Source organism: Silurus meridionalis, chromosome 12 (genome assembly GCF_014805685.1).
Source record: "Silurus meridionalis isolate SWU-2019-XX chromosome 12, ASM1480568v1, whole genome shotgun sequence".
In the NCBI taxonomy this organism is placed as follows: Eukaryota; Metazoa; Chordata; class Actinopteri; order Siluriformes; family Siluridae; genus Silurus; species Silurus meridionalis.
In genome coordinates, this window is record NC_060895.1 from 5,533,752 (window position 1) to 5,552,935 (window position 19,184).

General features: G+C 36.9%; 1 protein-coding gene and 1 long non-coding RNA gene across 2 annotated transcripts; one reads left to right on the top strand and one right to left on the bottom strand.

Moving 5' to 3' along the window:
- The first annotated feature begins 2,921 nt into the window (after window positions 1-2,921).
- On the top strand, window positions 2,922-9,238 carry LOC124394991. The gene is made up of 4 exons (XR_006927584.1): window positions 2,922-3,048; window positions 7,030-7,115; window positions 7,213-7,364; window positions 7,417-9,238. It is a non-coding gene; the product is annotated as an uncharacterized LOC124394991 (long non-coding RNA).
- On the bottom strand, window positions 8,301-18,397 carry ywhag2 (3-monooxygenase/tryptophan 5-monooxygenase activation protein, gamma polypeptide 2). Its single transcript, XM_046863521.1, has 2 exons — window positions 18,160-18,397; window positions 8,301-10,410 (listed from the first exon to the last, which is right to left on the bottom strand). The coding sequence occupies exons 1-2, from the start codon at window positions 18,244-18,246 to the stop codon at window positions 9,754-9,756; spliced, it is 744 nt and encodes a 247-aa protein (XP_046719477.1). The 5' UTR covers window positions 18,247-18,397; the 3' UTR covers window positions 8,301-9,753.
- Window positions 18,398-19,184: the final 787 nt, after the last annotated feature.

Here is a 19,184-nt window from a genome sequence, read left to right on the forward strand (position 1 = left end):
ATGCTTGCATGCTATTTAGTTCTGTTTCCACTATGGCAGTCTGCAGCAGGCTGTAGTGTAGCAGAGAGCTGAAAGGCATTTAGCTTTTGGCTGACAGATGGGAAAATTGCCTAATTTGAGTTGCAGGGAACAATGACTGTCACTGACAGGCATGTAACTGAAGTCTTATCCAAGGGCAAACCAGCGAACAATATCTCCACTCTCCTCCTTTCTGTGTCTTTATAGCTGCTCTAATTGTTGTTTGATCAAGGACCTGAACCCCTGGCTGAACTTTACCCTCATGGGGTGAGACCAGTGTATGTCAGTATCATTGTGGGATTCTGATCAGCGAAAAAGTATATGTGACTGACCAGTGGGATATACAACTACATTTGGAGAATGTGATCCTCATGATCACATCCTTTTCAAAGGACCATGTTTGTCGTCATCTGAACCATTAATGAATCTGACAAAGAATTGAGCATTTTAAAGATAATGTAAATTGCTAAAATGTATTTAATTTGATTCTGTATTTTATACACTTAATGTTAAAACTCATCAGTTTTTGTTTACTGCTTTTATTAACACACAGAGTAGCTTTTCCAAAAAGCTATACTGGGATTTAAAGACAACAGTGGAAAGGAAATAAGCAGAAACAAAAGGGAAGTCTTAATATATAATACAAACCCCCCCACAAGAAATATATGGGCCATGGTCTGTAGTTTAATCTCCATTGTAATCTTTTTCTTGAAATTGGGATTCAGTTTGTGGCCATATTTTCTTAAATTTTCGTGAATGCTTTATATTATTTTTGTGCATTAAAGTCATCCACAGATCAGCACCAGCATAGTGGTTAAGACGAAGCAGATATGGTGGTTTAATAGAATAACCCATTAATGGAATCATGGAACTAGGTAGTATGATAGATGGAGATGCGCTATAGAACATATTCCTCACATCGGATGACATCTGGTCACTTGGAAAAACATCTTCCTTTCTCCAGTTTCTGTTTGTTTGCATTTGAAGGTCTTGCACTTTCTCCATCTGGATGAGGTGAGCATGGTAGTGCTTCTGAATGCTTTGTAAAGATTCCACAAAATCTACCAGCAAGATTTGACCCGCCATAAACTTCTCCCCAAGAATCTAAAATGGTAGAAACATACGTTTAGGTATTTTTTTTTTATCATAAATATTAAATTATATATAAAATATGAAACAAGTACCTCTGATTCTTCCTTAAGATGAGCAAGCTTTTTTTTTAAAAGCCGACAAGCTGCCTTTAGGTTCAGCTGCCCATTTAATCTGTCTGTATGATTTACATTTAGAAACATTATTATAAGAATGACTGTAAGCAATTCTGGAAGTGTGCTCATTAAATATTTAATATCTTGGAAAAATGATCACTTACCCAACTTCTTCCGTTTGTGTCTTATTGAGGTACTAAGTTGGCGTAGATGCTGATACCTTTCTGCTAATAGCACTTTGTTGTATTTTAGATATGGCTGAAAAGATAAATTTTCCTCTGCAAGCTTGTGGTTTGAGGCACGCAAATCCTCTTTCTGCCACTGAAGCTCTTGAAACTGAAGGCAAAAATGCAGAATAAAGGCATATAACATGACTGGCAGATTTTTGTCTGCAGATTAAGTGTAGGAGATACAAATTCAATTACAAATAGAACACATTCACCAGGTTGAGATATATATTTTTATTATTTTTATTTAAACATTTATTATTTTTTCATTTAAACATTCTTTAAGCCTTAAACATTTAAAGCCTACCTTTGGGTTATTCCTGGCAGTGTGTTGCAGAGTCTCATCATCTCCCAACAGATCCCAGAGCTGCTTGTTTTTTAAATATTTGAGGCACTCTGTATGATTTTTGTGGTCCATCCACATGCAATGCATTTGTATCCTAATACAAAAAAGTGAATATGCTGTTACACACTAGGAGGATGCAAGCTTTCTGAAGCTCACCTGAAGCTCGTGTGTTAGGGTTGCACATTAACATGCTTGTTGTCTGCCAGAGTTTCAACCTTGCTATGGTTTTGGGTTTCCACACCGAGAAGCATCCACGTTTACCTGCCATTCATTTTCCATTTTAAAGGCGCAATACTATTGCGAAGTTCTGCATCTATTTCAATTTGAAGATGTTGCTTCGATGATAAAGGAGAAATTGCAGGGAAATGAGCGTGATTAGCTTTTAGTGGGATCTTGTGTTATTAAAAATCTATTTTTTATTATCTTCAGTCAGCCAAATGTGTTTTTCAGCAGACTTACAACACTCACTATATTAACACCATATTAATACTGGCTTTTTGCTCTCAGTTCTTGTGACTTGAGAAAGAGGAAATCATGTTGACAATAATTATTTAATTGCTGGGTTAATTGCTGCCAATTGGTCAGCTACAAATTCTAAATACATCTCTTTATTATTGCAAATCAGAAATGACCAATTAGTTATTATTTATAAATAAAAAATATATTTAAAATTTTTTTATTTATTATTAGATATTATATATACGATTGTACTTCACACATCCTTTTTGTTGTCACTATTATACTTCATTTTCCTCTACGCACACCAGTATTTTAATGTATATGCCCAATGCCATCAACACTAAACACATCCTCTTATTCTTTCTACAAAATAAAGCAGTTCACACTAATTACTAATAGATCATTATTAGAATCATGGTTTTATAAAGATAAAAAAGGGTCAATAGTCAGTGGCATACACATTTCTATATTGTACATTTTTTTAGGGTTGTATTTGTGTTTTGTCATCTTACAGTGTAGGATGTGCATGTTCACAGCAGAGGTTACTGTAGCAACAGTTGCCATGCAACAAGGTGATCTCACTGTTGCCTAGTATCTGGTGCAATTCCTTTCAGCTGATACACATTCATTATGGTTTACATTCTATTATTTTTTGTTATTTAATGTCCTGTGTGCTTATTTAATGGCAGTGTGTCTGCGATGCAATTATTTTAATGCACTTCAGTCTGCAAAACTCTTTCTATGTAGTCATTTTTTGCATTTTGTTGCAATCAGGTTTGCACCCAATTCCACAGTAAGTATTTTTTTATTGTTTTTATTACATTTAATTGATATTTTAGAAAATTATTTCAATGGGCAATACGTTTCTGACATTAGAAAATGGCACATTTCTAAATAAAGATCATGCACACCCCAACTTCACAGTTTTGGAATTTTAGAAATGACTGAAATTCCATTTCAAGGCTATAAAGCCCACCTCAGTGGAATGTTGCAGTGATGGTTGACCTTGTGCAAGTTTCTCGCATCTCCACACATGATCTATGGATCTTATCCAAGGAGACCCCTGAGCTCTTGTTTACATTTTTTTTAATTAGTTTGTTTGTATTGTTTTTTAACTTCTCGCTGATTGCTCGGTTTGGCCAGGCAGCCAGTTCCTCAAAGAATTTTGGTTGTTCTAAAAACTTCTTCTTTTGTTCCCTTGGGAACTTTCAATGCAGAAGAATTTTTGTCGCCTTCCCCAGACCTGTGCACTGACACAATCCAGTCGCTAAGATCCGCAATTCTCTTGGTTCTTTTTCACTGTTTTCAGTTGTTATGGTGTATATAGACTGACGTCTTCCTTTCCAAATCATGTATAATCAAGTTAATGTGCCTCAGGTGGACTCCAATCAATGTGTAGAAACAACCATATTTTGACAAATTGAATTAAGTTCAAGTTCAAATTTTATTTGCACATACACATACATAGAGTACGACATGCAGTGAAATGCTTTATACAACTGTCCAACATTTAAACATGAAAAAAGAAATACAAAATAAAGTAAATAAATAAAAAAGTAAAAGAATAGACAAATATATGTATCACCATGTGCTGTAGATGTCCTGCAGGTCAGGGAGCTTGGTGCGGAAGTCACGTTCAGCTGACTGCACCACCCTCTGGAGGGTTTATCCGTCCTGCATGGTGCTGTTCCTGAACCAGGAAGTGATGCCACCCGTAAGAACGCTCTCATTGCAACGGTGCAAGTGTAAAAGGTCCTTAGCCCCTGAGAGTGTAGTTTAAGTCCCTTAAGCATCTTAGATGGGACAGGGCCTTCTTCACCAGGGTGTTCTTCCAGGGCCTTCTTCACAGGGCCTTCTTCACCATGGTGTTGATGTGACAGGACCAAGACAGGTCCTGTGTAATGTGAACACCTAGGTACCAGAAATTGTCTAATCTCACCACTGGGGTCCCGTTGATGTTTAGCGGTTGGTATGACAGCTCCTGTTTAATGCTGAAGTCCACTATCAACTCCTTAGTTTTGTTGAAGTTCAGGAGAAGATGGTTCTCCTGGCACCATCTCTCCAGGCCTTTACCTGTAGGTAGGCTGTCTCGTCAGTCGTTGGAGATCAGGCCCACCACAACAGTGTCGTCAGCAAACCTGATGATGGTGGTGGAGTTGGAATTGGCCACACAGTCATGTGTGTACAGTGAGAACAGCAGGGGGTTCAAAACACAACCCTGAGGAGCTCCAGTGCTGAGGGTGAGGGCAGATGAGGTGTGTTTGCCCACTCAGTAGGCTTGTGGTCTGCTTGTCAGAAAGTTGGCGATCCATTGACACAGCGACAGTCCCAGGACCTCCAACTTAGATGTAAGCGTGAAAGGAATTATGGTGTTGAACGCTGAACTGTATTCCACAAACTTTCTTTCTTCCTTTAAAAAAATGGACACAATGTAGTGAGCTCATATCACCTCGACTAGAGTTGTGTGGATTTTACTTTTTTTGGTCGTTTAAGCCTGATACAGAGTTCACATTGCCTCTGCTCACATCTGCTCGTCATTACCTACTGGATCCCTTTAAAATCCACTAAATGGCAGAGGTAAAGTTTCAAAATAGCCCCTTGGAAAAAGCAATTACTACCATTGTTAAAATGATGTGAATTATGAGGCTCGGGTGGTTAAAATCTTGCAAACAATATTAAACTTCACACTAGTTTGTTCTATGATCTTAGGTTAGGATTATACTCCACCAATGTTCTGATGTTCCCAATACCAGTGTCCCAGATAGGTACATCTAACAACCATTTTGAAGGAGATGTAGCTTAGCTACAGATGTGTCTAAACCAGCCTGCAGTGTAAAGAATATAAGCCAGCTATTAGCACTAGGCCTTTAGAGTTGAGAATGTCTCTTCTGACATTGCTTGCCCTATTACCCAAAATTCCCTGTTAAGACCATATCCTGATTAATCAATGTCTTACAGTAAGGTATGTATCTAGAACTAAAAAGTATCAGTTGTCATTAAATGCACCACTTAGACCCTAACCTCCCAGGTTTCCAGGCACGGCCTGACCTGCAAATACAGTAGAGTCTCCAGATATGATCATTATTACTGCAGTATGTTTGTGGCTGCTCAGCTTAACCCTGGACCAACTGAGATTTAGTAAAGCACCAAACTGCGGTGTGAGTATTGTGACAAATAATATATTCATTTTAATTTAAGTTAATTTAATTTGAACAGAACACTGGTGTAATATCAGAAAGGGTTAAGAATATATTCACATTGTTAAGAGGACATCTGGTTTATATACAGTATTTCTTCATGAGAAATTATTTGAACACATGTTCAGTCTTCATTATTATTAAAAATTGGCTTTGCGAAATATGTATTATAAATATGGCTATACTGTACATGGGTTTGCGTATTCTAGCCACGGGTTTTTTTTTTTTTTTTTTTTTTTTTTTTGTATGCGCATGCGCACTAAACTTATATCAGAACGCCACCTAGTGGTTGTAACTGGTATGTGTTGTATTACCATGGGAAATTTTGTTTCACATTGATAATTACATTTTACTCTTTAAGTATCAAAGAAAGTTTAAAATCCCAAATATTAAACCTTTAAGAAAATATTTTAATTGTAACCATCTTAAATAAAAAATGTACGCTATCTGCAGGACAGAAATAGCCTACAATAAAACCTGTCAAATATGTTAACGAAAAAGAGTCAATAAATGTGCAAATTAAGTGCATACTCGTTCACACTTGGAAAATCACTGAGATAGACTGCAGTGCACTATTAATGATGTACTAAAGTTGTACTAAATTCACAGAATAAACGGACAGATATACACAAATGTTCATAGTCTACTCAACACAGAAGAAAGACCGAGCCACTAGAGGGTGCTGCAGCGTGTATTTTGTGACAGACTGATCACACTTGTTCTAGACCCTGCAAGCAAATGTGGAATTACAGTTCAACTAAAGCAACAGAATTCCAATAATTAAATAATTTTTAATAATAAAAAAATGCTATTAAAGTGAATTTGAGCCTGTTCAATTAAATAATTCAGCACATATCTATAGAACATATCGATCGCTTTTCCTCATTTCAGAAAGACTCCACATTAAAAAGAATGTGCAGCCTCCTGCTTTCTGAATGAATGAGTAAAAACCCAGGCCTAGTCATAAACACACCCACCCACACACACACAAAGAAAGAAAAAAGAAAGGCTTGAATTGTCACATTGCAGAACAGTGAAAATCGTTTTTTCTTCACATGTCCCAGCTCGTTAGGAATCTGGGGTCAGAGAACAGGGTCAGTCATGGGGTGATACACCCCAGGAGCAAGAGGGTTAGAAGCTTTGTTTAAGTGGCAGCTTGGCTGACCCCCTGACTGTGATGACCAATGAGACACCACTACACAAGCCAAGTGAAGTGTGAGGCCCAGATTGGCTTAACCAGTGTAGCACTATGCCTGCATTTTTTGTAGGTCCCTCTTGTGCCACCAAAACAGCTCCGATCTTGTCAAACCCTGGACTCCACAAAACCTCCACATGGTATGCTGTGCCCCAAGATATTAGTGCTTAAAGCGCAAAATGTAGTCTCCCTGGATCTGACTTGATCGTCCATTACATCCAATAAAATCTAGATCTGACTGTGGAATGAAAACTATCCTTCTGAAAGAGGCCACAGCTATTAGGAAATACCGACTCTATGAAGGAGCATATTTGGTGTGCTATGGGGTGTACATGGTTTATTTAGGAATGTTATGTCAATTGACCATCCACATTAATACCAGGACCTAAGGTTTCAAAGCAAAACATTCCCAGAGCATCCCAGTTTCCCTTCTTCCCATGGAAACTCCTGGGTTCATCTTTTTCTGAGGTAAGTAACGCAAATGCACCTAGTCATCCGAATGATGTCAGAAAATATGATTTGTCTTTCATTGCTCCAGGATTTACGTCTGAATCTGTTTTTTTAGCGATGGACAGGCCTCAGCATGGTACACTGACTGATCTGCAGTGACGCCCCATACGCAGCAAACTACAAAACCCCGTGTCTATCATAGCCAGCTTCAACTTTTTCATCGATTTTCTTGCATTACACTACATTTCAAAAATCTGTTTAAATACAGTAAGTGACGTACTGACTCTGTATTTTAATGTTCTCGCTCTTGCTTTATTAGCCAGCAGGTTGTTCTGGGTTTCTACATGTGTCAATGGGAAATGCTTCTCCAGCTCTGGCAACAGGCTATCCATTGGCTGACCTGAAAGCTCAGACGGTCGGCTATTGGCTGGCAGTACAGGCTCATTTAAAGAGAGAGATTCTTTCCTGCACAGCTGGTTGTGTTCCTGCAGGAGGCTGCAACTCGGTACTCTACACTTTATTCTTCTTCTTCCTTTGATTTGAGATAATGAATAGCTTGTGTTGAGTTGTGCAAAAGAATGTAATTTTCTGGCTACAGTGAATAATGTTGTGTTGTGAATCGTTATATTAATGACAAGCACATTGATAAGTGCAAATGGAGGCAGTAATCAGCACATATACATATTAAATATTGCACTTCATCTGCTAATTTGTATCACCTATGCTAACTAGGTGATTGTATCTGTTGAGTCTTACATATAAGATGAAAATCCCCCATATTGTCTGACTGTTTAGTCTGCAGCACTGTCAGAGTCTAATACATGATCAGTGATAAACCAGCTAAGATTGAGGGTATTATTTCTTGGTTCCAGTGGAAAACCAGTGTTATTGGGCTACAAAAAAGGCACAGGCATTGATATTGATAAAGCTAGATGATCACTCTCTCATTATTAATTTCTAGTACCCTTGATTTACAGTTTTAAATATCTACTTTTAAATGAAAATGGGTGCTACATTTACTTACTGTTAATTGTGATTGTCTATATGCAGTTTTGTCTTCTGTTGTTTTTTTTGTTTTTTTTAAACAGGATCCATTCTCCTTAAATAAGGTTTCCAGCATCTATTTTTTTAACCCAAAAATGACACTGACAGCTTTTATTCAGAGAAAAGTCCCTCACTTCACATGACCAACATAAGAGGCAATGCATCTAATGACCACTTTATTTATTTATGTTTTTTCATGTCTCATAATTTTGGCTCTTGTGCAGCTGCTACATAATTATTCACATTCAAGATAAGTGTCACCCAGGAGACAGCTAAAAGTTAAAAAAGAAAAGAAAAATAAATATATATGAATGAAAAAATAAAATGAATACTGCCAAATACAATTTATGGTCCATGTTCTGATTGTGTCACAGAAACATTGATTCTGATACTCCACTGTAGCTCAAACCATACATGTTGCATTGTGCATAACATGACAAAAAGCACTCATATATCGCTGAGAGAGGAAACATTGTTAAACAATGGCATGATATAGTTTCCGGAGGAAAAACACGTGCACAGTTAAGTGATCAGTAGTGTTTTTCGAATTTCATTCTAGCTAAAGAAATAAAATGTAGTTCATGTCACAACAGCAACGCCCATAACAGATCAATTTATTCATAACAATCACAATTTTTAAATTAGCAAATCAAAAAAAAAGATAAATAAGAAGTCATCAATATGAAGCATGTTTTACTTCTCAATCATAGGAATACATAACATCCAAGATATAAGTTAATAAAGTCAAGCTATTTTATAAATACATCACCAGCATGCACAATATTGAATTATTGATATCATCGTTATTTTACACTGACAAAACAGTATAGTGCAAAAATAAATTAACACAGAAGTAAACCACAAACTTTGAAGCTGCAATATTTTTCTTATTTTCTTCTTCTTTTTTTTTTTTTTTTTTTTTTTAAGTTTCTGCCTCTATTCACGTGTGACCTTTCCAAAATAGCCTATGGTTCCAGTAATGTCAGAATATGATGGCCTTGTTCTGGTGCTGTATATTTGATTATTTTGTAAGTCAAAACATTAGAGTAATAAATATAATATGCCATGTTTATATTACTGCAGCTGCTAAACACAAATTTGCCTTTTATGTTAATTTTTTTGCGACTAATACTGGAACCACTTTAAGGATATTTTGCAGACATTAAATTCAGGGTTTTTTTGTATGGTTTTTTTTGTTAGTTTTTAAGCTGACCCTCTTTTTTCAAATGCTTTTCTACTACCCAGAAACATAAATGTGCAGCATCTCTTTATCTCTTTAGAACTACATCAGTCCATATGCCAGTGCGTGGCTGCAATTCCAATCCAACGACGACCCTTTCCTGACTGATTGACTGACATTTTCAGTGGTTTGGCATACGTCATAGAGAACCGAGACAAAGGAGGCTCATTCAGCTATTATAGATTACTGTTTATCCTCAAACTAAGACCTCAGCCCCCACCCCTTTTTAACTGCCCTCAATATTTTTATCTTTTGAATTCATGGAAAAATAAAGAACTGCCACTGCAGAGGAAACCATGGCGAAAGCTGCTTGCCAAAGTCCACCAGCCGTATTTCTTAAATCATTTTTCTGCACAGAGAAAGATCTACCACTTAGTTGTTGCCCTCGCCGCCCTCGTCATCCTGCTGATCGCTCGTCCACAGTGTCAAGTTGTCTCGCAGCAGCTGCATGATGAGCGTGGAGTCTTTGTAGGAGTCCTCGTTGAGGGTGTCGAGCTCAGCTATGGCATCATCAAATGCTGTCTTGGCCAGGTGACATGCCTGCTCCGGTGCATTCTGGATCTCATAGTAGAAAACAGAGTAGTTGAGTGCCAGGCCTAAGCGGATGGGGTGTGTGGGCTGCATGTGTTCCTTGCTGATCTCGTGCGCCTCATTGTATGCCTTTTCGGAAGACTCGACCACTGTGGATCGCTTTTCGCCTGTAGCCACCTCTGCCAGGTAGCGGTAGTAGTCACCCTTCATCTTTAGGTAGAACACCTTGCTTTCATGCTGTGCCTCGCTGCAGTTCTTAATCAGATAGTTATCAAGCAAGCCGAGCACATCTTGGCACACGGCCTCGAGCTCCTTCTCAATCTTCTCACGATAAGCTCGCACCATCTCAATCTTCTTTTCATTGCCATCAGCCGAGGTCTTCTGCTCAATGCTAGAGATCACTCTCCAGGAGGAGCGGCGGGCACCAACCACATTCTTATACGCCACTGAAAGGAGGTTTCGCTCCTCATTAGACAAAGCCTCGTTGAGCTCTGTTACCTACAACACAACAAGAAAATGCCGGGTTTGAATGAAATAATCAGGGAAATGCTAATACCCATATCAATTCTTCTTGTTCGGTCTTTGCTACAGCCTGTGTTGTCTCTTATAACTACACTTTCACTCTGCATGTGTTTAATTTCATGTTGCTCTACTGAAATTAAAAACTCATTCAAGTGTTCAGGGGCACATTAATAAACTTTCCAGTCAGTATAACAAACACAGCTTTGCAAACATTAAGATAATTTCACTCAGCAAAGTTATCTTGTATAACCATGCTATCCTGGGCAGGGTTGCAGGGAATCTGGAGCTCGTCTCAGCACCACAGAGAATTGAGAAGATGTGATTTAATAAAGCATAATCTGCACAAATAAGATTCATTATGAACCTGAATTCATCATTCGGATGTTGGTTAATATACAGCAGAACATATTTTACTTGAGCATATTAGCTTCAGGTTCCTACAGTCGGTTTTAGAAAATACAACAAAACTTTATAAACATCATCAAAAATTATGAGAATGAAAAAAATGATTTAAAACATTTTGCAGAAAATTCTGCATTAAGCCAAATACATCAATTGCTTTTTAATTATATTTAGATTTTTAGCCTATCACCATGGTATTCATTCATCATGTTGGTAAAGACCAGCAGCATGGGAATGGGAATATGGGAATTAAAAATGCTTGGATCTAAAAGCACAGTTATACTTCCAACCAATTCTGCATTTCAGAACAGTCACTTATCAAACCAAAGCGATTAAACTGTCTGCCCACCTCCACTTTGTTTGGTCATTGGGGGCTATGACGGTGTTTCATACCCCCTCAAACAATCCGTAATCAAGTATTCTAGCGATGTTTCTATCGATTAATCGGATAAGATGTCCTTTTTCGTTATTAAAAGCAATACTAAATGAGGGAGAAAATAAAACTGGTCTCTTAAAATGTAAATTAAAAAGTAATTTATTTTTCTTTTTAGAAAAATGTACATTTTTATTGCTTAAATTGCACACAAGAATATTGGTGAAAACTAAACCCGTTTAGTGCATTTAATATCCATATTACATCAAAATACAAGTACAATGCGTTTAAAAAGTCCCTCCACAGTGGAGTACGTTATGGGAAACTATTCATTTAATGAAACTCATTATTATTCTCACTCATTTATGTATTAAATCTCACAGTATTGCGATGTGGTTTTCTTGTCTCCGGAAAAGCTGCTTAAAATTTTCCATGAACTAAATCCATGTTTTTATCGCCAGCTTTAAAAACATGCCCCACTCTCTTCTCTACACGGCCACTGCGGAGGGATTTTCTGAATGCACTGTATACATATATAAATATATAACTTTAAAAACAGTCATTTAGAAACTTTCTGGCCTTTTCTTTGGCCTGAATCTTCTTCTCACGCCTCCTTTTTTTCTCCATTTCTAAATTTTTCATTCTGCAGTGGCTTCTGTATTTAATTTTCCAAAGGGCTCCAGAGTTAAGCAGGTGGTACGTCAGTAATAATGGCCCGTGGGAAACACAGTGCTCCGTGTTTAGCTAAATGGACTAACCTACTATAAAAATTAATTCGGCTCTAAAAATTTAACCAAATGTAACCAAATTATTGGAGGTACCCGAGGAATCATTACAGCCCTAATGTAGATTTAAAACTCTTAGTAAATAAACATTTTCCATGATTTTAAATTGTGATTTAATACAAAAGATTTATTGAGTTGTTTATCTCAATTAAGTCATTTAATTATTTTATTTTACAGCCATTAGTTTTAAATTGTAATATAAGACAAAATGCAGAAGTTCTGAAAATATTCAGATTCGCTTGAGTGTTAAAAAATGTAAATAAATGTCTGTTTATTTCCAAGATGAGCTCAGATGAAGCCATAGTAAAAATGCCAATAGAAAAGAAAATCACATATCCCTCCTAACTGTTTGATGGATGCACCCATTCTTCTGTCTCGTAACTTTTTAAAACATTATATAAAACCTGTAAACCTTGAGTTATATAAAATGCTGATGATATATATATTTTAAAAAACATTTATTTATTATTAAAACATATTATTAAAACATAAATTCTCTAATAAAGAAATATTACTTTTCTTACAAATCAGAGCTTTTTCCAGCTAGATTTTCTATGATATTCACTGCAGTTACTCTTAGTGCAAATGCTTTTTTAAAATATTTGCTCTGAGAATGTTAGAAAAGCCACTTGTTTAATCTGCATTGAGATCTTTACAGTAGTACCAATGTCCAATGCAGTTCTAAATATACCATTATTAAGACATTTTATTTTAACTGGGATGATCATTTTTATTTGGTGTTCAGGAAAAACCTGTTATTTTTCTGAAAACATAACATTTGTATCTGATGAGAGCTCCTTGCATGTAATCTCAGGAGCTGTTATCGGATACAAATTTTAATTCAGTTTGATTACTGCAAACATTTACAAACAGCTTTACTAAAAATGTATAACTGTCACCAATTACTAGATTAATGTGAGGCAGACAGCACCAAGCCATAAAGCCTTGGTTGCATAACAGTTATAATCACACTGGGCTCCCTGAATGTGACTGCACAGGCGAAAAGATGAGCGAGAGCTAATGCCGTTTCCAGTTTCCATGGCAATCATCTCCTTTTGTACAATTGAGAATCTCTAGCTGCTGCTCTGTAAAGCTGCAGAAAACTACTACATGAGGAGCTAAACTGATGAGTGACATGCTGGGGTGTGTGTGTGTGGGTGTGGGTGTGTGTGTGTGTGTGTGTGTGTGTGTGTGTGTGTGTGAGAGAGAGAGAAAGAGAGAGAGAGAGAGACAGACAGACAGACATACATACAGACAGACAAAATGTTCTCATGAAAAGTCCAGCACAGCTGCACTGTAAGTTAAGATGACTGGTACATGATGGGTCACCTGTTGCACTGGCCTTTTCCCTGACCTTTCTCTAAACCCTGCACTATATTCTATTTCCCCTACTGATTTTAAACTGCAGTGTCATATACAAATGTTTTTAATTAAATAATATCATTAATTGTTCTGCATCTCAGAGCAAAATCAATTTTCATCCACTGTTAATAAAGAATACTCATAAAACCATGCAATAAAAATTATCAGAGATGTGTGAGGTGTTTCTGTGGCTCCTCTGTTTTTGGTTGATGTTATGTTTATATAGTCATATGCATAAATCTCCAAAACATCAATTCAAAGGAGAACCGCATGAAGCATGAATCATACAAGCTTCTTCACCCAATGCAGGTCAATCAATGGATGATTGTTGTGATTGTCTCTTGGGAAAAAGGCATTGTGCTCATGCAAAAACAGTAAGCAATTTGCAAGTGACTAAAGGGATTTTTAGTTTGGGCCTGATGCCATTTTACAGTTAAGCTTTTTAGATGCCCCTCAATAAGCACCCAAGTAGGGCTGAAATGATTCCTTGAGTAACTCGATTAATTACAATACAAAAATGCATCAAGGCAAATTATTTGCCTCAATGCTTCGTTTAGACCATTTAACTACACACAGAGTATTGTTTTCCCAATAGACCATTATTACTGACACACCACCCACTTAACGCTGGAGTGCTCTGGACAGGTAACACAGAAGAAGCTGAAGGGGCAGCGAGGGGTGAGGAGAAAATTCAGGCCAAAGAAAACTCCAAATCCAAATTATTAAAACAATTGGTTCTATCCAATGTGCACAAACCACTAAATAAAAGTGATAATGAAAATTGCAGACATAGTTTAAATAATGAGAGAAAAAACAATACTAATGACACAGCTCAAATCCACCCTCTAGACTATGCAATGATGCAGCATTCAGCAGCACAACTGCATCTGAACTGAGCTTGTTGTAATAAGACACAGAAATATATGTATTGTGCATCGCTGAGAATCACAGAATACAAACTGACTTCTGCATAATTTGAATAATTAGAATGATTAATCAGATAACAGACTAGTTATGCCCAAGGCTATTAAAAGTATAATCAATCGATCAGGCAATCAACAAATTCGATTGTTCTTAAACAATCAGTCATGTGATGATGCTTTAAGTGCATTTACTATAGTGAATATAGTAAAACAAATAAGCATAATACACAAAACGTCCATGGATACATATAGTTTAGGACAGAACTCCCTCATCAGCTATGATCGCTTCTGGGGTGATTGGAGGTCAAAACCACTTTATATATCTTATGGAAAGATGTTCACTAGATTTTGGAGTGTGCTGAGGGAGAGTTGTGCTCATTTAGCCACAAGGGCAGTATTAGTGAATTAGTAGATTAAGGTTTGTTATCCTAGTTCAAGTGAAGGGAAAAATGTAATACTACATCATATTCAATATGCATGTCTCCAACCTCCAAATGCCTGGAAAAGCAGGTGTCCTAATGCATTTGTCCATATAATGTATGTCTAACATTTTGGACAGTGACTCAGTGATTCATCTTCACTTCATTTTTGATTTTACCTTTTAACAGGCCGATTCCCTATTTTGTTTTTCCCAAATCCTATTTGGGACTTTTAATATATATCTAGAGAGTGATATACAGGCCATGTACACCCCACACTGTGCACTACATATAGCGCATGTCATAATATATTTAACCATAATCTTAACATAAGTATCAGTTTTACACATTTAAACAAAACTACCCTTAAAATTACTTACATTATAAAAACAACCATATTTTATAAAGTTATGTTTACAAAGCCTCCATTGTCTGACACCAGGAGGTCTGTCATTTTAAAACCAAACTACAAATGTTTATCTACCATTTCCAATATATTTTTAAATACTTTATGGCATATGTTTGGGGTTCCCACACTATCATTAACACAAGATTAAGAGACTTTCAATGATCTTTTAAAGCACTATTTATTTTATATCAAGCACCTATCAAATTTATACCTCATCATATATAGCGTCATGAAAGACCACTTACAGTACTTAACATTTCACTTACACATAACATTTACATTAAACATTTCAGAGTAATAATAATGTTTTAAATGTGTAGGTTTTATAAATGTAGACCATTTTGAGCAGTTGTGTTCAAAGGAATTTAATTAAATACACATGATACACATGCTTTCCTCCTGTAAAAAATAGTAATAAGACATCAACTTGGCGTGACTTTAATGCATCAAAAGCAGTGGTATTATAAGAACAAATTCAGTATGCATTATATACAAGCATGCAGACTATAAACTCAAAGCGTGCATTACGTTTAGATTTTAGGCTCTTCTGCTTGACTGTATATAATATGCTTTATTAATATGTTGTTCATTCTTTTTCTTAATAATAAGGACATTCCTTTCAGAGACAGCAAGTCTCACAGCTCAAATGTCCAACCCCTACTCAGTACGAAATCAAGGGGAAATACCACAAAGAAAACACTCACAATAGACAAAAAAGTCCACAAAACAAATATTCTAGTAGTGAGGAGGACATGATTATTGCTATAAGTTTAGATATCTGGTAGGCATTTCATTGTTTCCATTTAGACTTTTAAACATTTACTGACAAGATTAAAGCAGCCATTAGTCCTATAAATTGCAAGGTTTGGCATCCATTATTGGTGTTTGTTTGTCTAGCACATCCCATAGTTTCTTGTTCATATTAAGATTTGAGGAATTTAGAGGACAAGCCATCACCTAGAACTCATTTTGCTCTTGCTTTGACGAGTCTGAGTTACGCAGCCCCATTAACAGCAATTTTATACTACTGTTGCTCCACATGTGCCGTAGTTAGCCCTGGGTACTAATGACCCTCTTGCCAGTTTACCTGTCCTTACATGGACCACCTTCGTTGGATACTGACCACTGCATACAAAAAAACAGCCCATTAACTTCAAACAACACTGCTGAAGAACTCAGCCAATCCTAGCACAGGGAAAAGATATAATCAAAGCCAAAGAGGCAGATTATAGGTTAAAAAATTATTATTGCACTTTGGAAATCTTTCTACTCAGCATCTACTTAACTCTGTACTGCTTGACCTACATCTTGACACTTGTCACAGTGTGAACAAATTATTTTGATTAAATATAAAATGACCACAGTAGTAATTCACAATTTAAACCCCCGTTTCCCAAAATACTGCTACAACAGACGACAGAATGTCTGGGCAGATCATGTTTTCATTAGTGATACTGTTGTTATTTCAATAAAAATATATTTGATTACAATTTAATTGCGATTTACTTAAAAAAAAAAAAAAAATTACATTTGATCTTTATTCAGCATACGCATGCTAATTATGGCTAATCATGCTTATGACTGTGTGCGGCATGTTTCTTTGTGATTTGAGCCACAGGGTTGGACATGGTTGAACACGTATGCTTACGAGAAATGAATCAATCAGAATTGAATTGAAAAGAATGACAAAATAAATTCAGTGATATTGATAGACAACAAAAGCAAATATTATTGAGCTGAATACAGTGCAGATGTACTGTGTCTTAAACATACAACAATATTTGCTTTGTCATCAAAGCTTTTATTTATAATCATGGAGACGTGCTAAATGAAAACGTTTAAGAAAGCAGAACGAACACACCATGACTAAAAAACATGATGTCAACTGTAAGGTAGAGGTAGGGAGGGCCTCTGCGCTGTGTGTCTGTCAGTGACGCCTCCTCAGTGTGTGTGTGTGTGTGTGTGTGTGTGTGTGTGTGTGCGCCATGAAAAGATTCAACTGAAAATCTGTGTCTTTGCCTTTTTTTTGGACTGAACAAAACCGGCACAAGACCCTGAGAGATGTGGATCAAATCGTCTGTATTCTTCTAAAAAGCCCTGAATTGAAAATATGGTTTAATGAAATTAAAAGTGTTTAATCCTGCTGCTGGTTATAATTAATAAAGTTGTGTACAGATTATAAAATATATTATTTATAGAATAGAATGAGAAAGATATAAGAATTTACTGATCATATACTGAGTGAATGTAAGTAAGTGCATGAATGAAGAGACAGCGATGCTGGGCCCCACTGCAATATGACAGCGATGGAAGCTTCGAGAAGGATTTCTACTGCCTCTGATGGTGATTAAGAGGGGAAATGCACATTTTTGGAAAAATAAAACACACACACACACACACACACACACACACACACACACACACAACCTTAGTGAGGATTGTTGGTATGACCATATCAATTTAGTCCTGATATTACAAATGAAAGAAAAGTGTTACATATATGTATCTTTTCTCTTCTGGTCCAGATGTGGAGATTTTAACTTTAAGACAGTAATGAATGAATGACTGATTACATGATTGAATGAATGAGCTGTGGTCAGGTGACACACACAGTAAAATCTGTTTTATACGAAGAAACATATTGTACTTTTTTAAGGAGTTGGGGAATATTGGGTTAGATCTTGGGTAGCAGTGTTCCTTCATTCATTTGACTGTAAGCTAGAAGACAGAAGGCACCGCCCAAGCAGCAGATATAATACAGCCTGTTATAATACAGCCTGTTATAATACAGCCTGTTATAATACAGCCTACACCCAGCCCTTTTCACTGCTCACATAATAAGATGAAAAGGTTTATATGGTTATTAAATGCATTATCTTATAGCCTGGATCTCAACGGCTGTGATTTCTGTCCATTCTGTATCACATTGTAAGTAGATGTCCTTACAGCTTTTCTAGGCGACATAGACATTTCTGGTAAACTGAAAGAAACGCAAAGACAGAAAGGAAGGACAGAAATGGCCGATTTAATCGCTATCAGAAATCAGACTTACCGATTTCATGGCTGCTGCCATATCGTCGTATCTCTCCGCCTGTTCAGCTAGTCGAGCTTTTTGAACCAGCTGTTCACGGTCAACCATGTTTAATGTTTCGGTTTGTTTATTTTACGATATAAATGGAATATTAAATGTGCTTTTTGGGTCTCTTTTCTCTCGTCTCTGTAATTGGGTAAAGAAGCACCGCTCTGCAGCTGTTCCTCTCCGTCTGCGCTCGTGCCTACGGGGGCCCCTTTAGCCCCTCCCTTCTCCTCTCACCAGTCACCTCCCACCACCCCCTCCCCACCCCTCCACCCGGCTGGTTCTGCCATCTCGCGCGCTCTGCGGCTTTACGTCAGCGTCTAAACCTGGCGCGCGCTTCGCGCGTGATGTAACACTCCTTAAATGGGGGCCAAAGAGCAATTAAATCAATGCGCGTTTTAACCAATCAGAGCTCTTTATAAACCTACATATAATCTGCTTCTATCCATGAGATTCCCGTTAGTGATGGGAAGATCTGATTATTTTAGTGACTTGGTTCTTTGAATCTGGTTCATCAATCTGAACGAATCTTTTGTGAGTCATTTAGTCCATTTGGTTCCTTTAAACAGAAATAATATAAAATGTTATATTTCCAAAAAAGCAGATCCCCTGACACGTCTGCGTACACGAACTTTGACAATAGTTCCAATAATAAAAATATGACAATGCAGCTAAGGACAAATTGTGATAAACAGAATGAGTAGCTCACCTCTCATATCTTCTGGTCCATGTCATTAGTAATTTTGTCACGTGTCTCCCATACCTATTGTAACAATAATGTCAAGATTCAGACCAAAAGAAAAGTATCAATTGCACTGTGTATGGGAATTACGTGATAAAATACCAGATTACTTGGACCGGGAGACTGATGAGATGAACTACTCAATTCTGTTCCTGTGTAAAGCACTAAATAATGTATATGGGAGTCATGTGATAAAACAATCAACGTACTGGAATCGTCGAGAGGTGAACTACTCAATTCTGTTTCTGTACAGATTTTA

Coding starts and splice junctions, on each gene's coding strand:
- ywhag2 (XM_046863521.1), bottom strand. CDS start 18,246: ATGGTTGACCGTGAACAGCTGGTTCAAAAAGCTCGACTAGCTGAACAG. Junction 10,411..18,159: donor TGGCAGCAGCCATGAAATCG/GTAAGTCTGATT, acceptor GTTGTGTTGTAG/GTAACAGAGCTCAACGAGGC.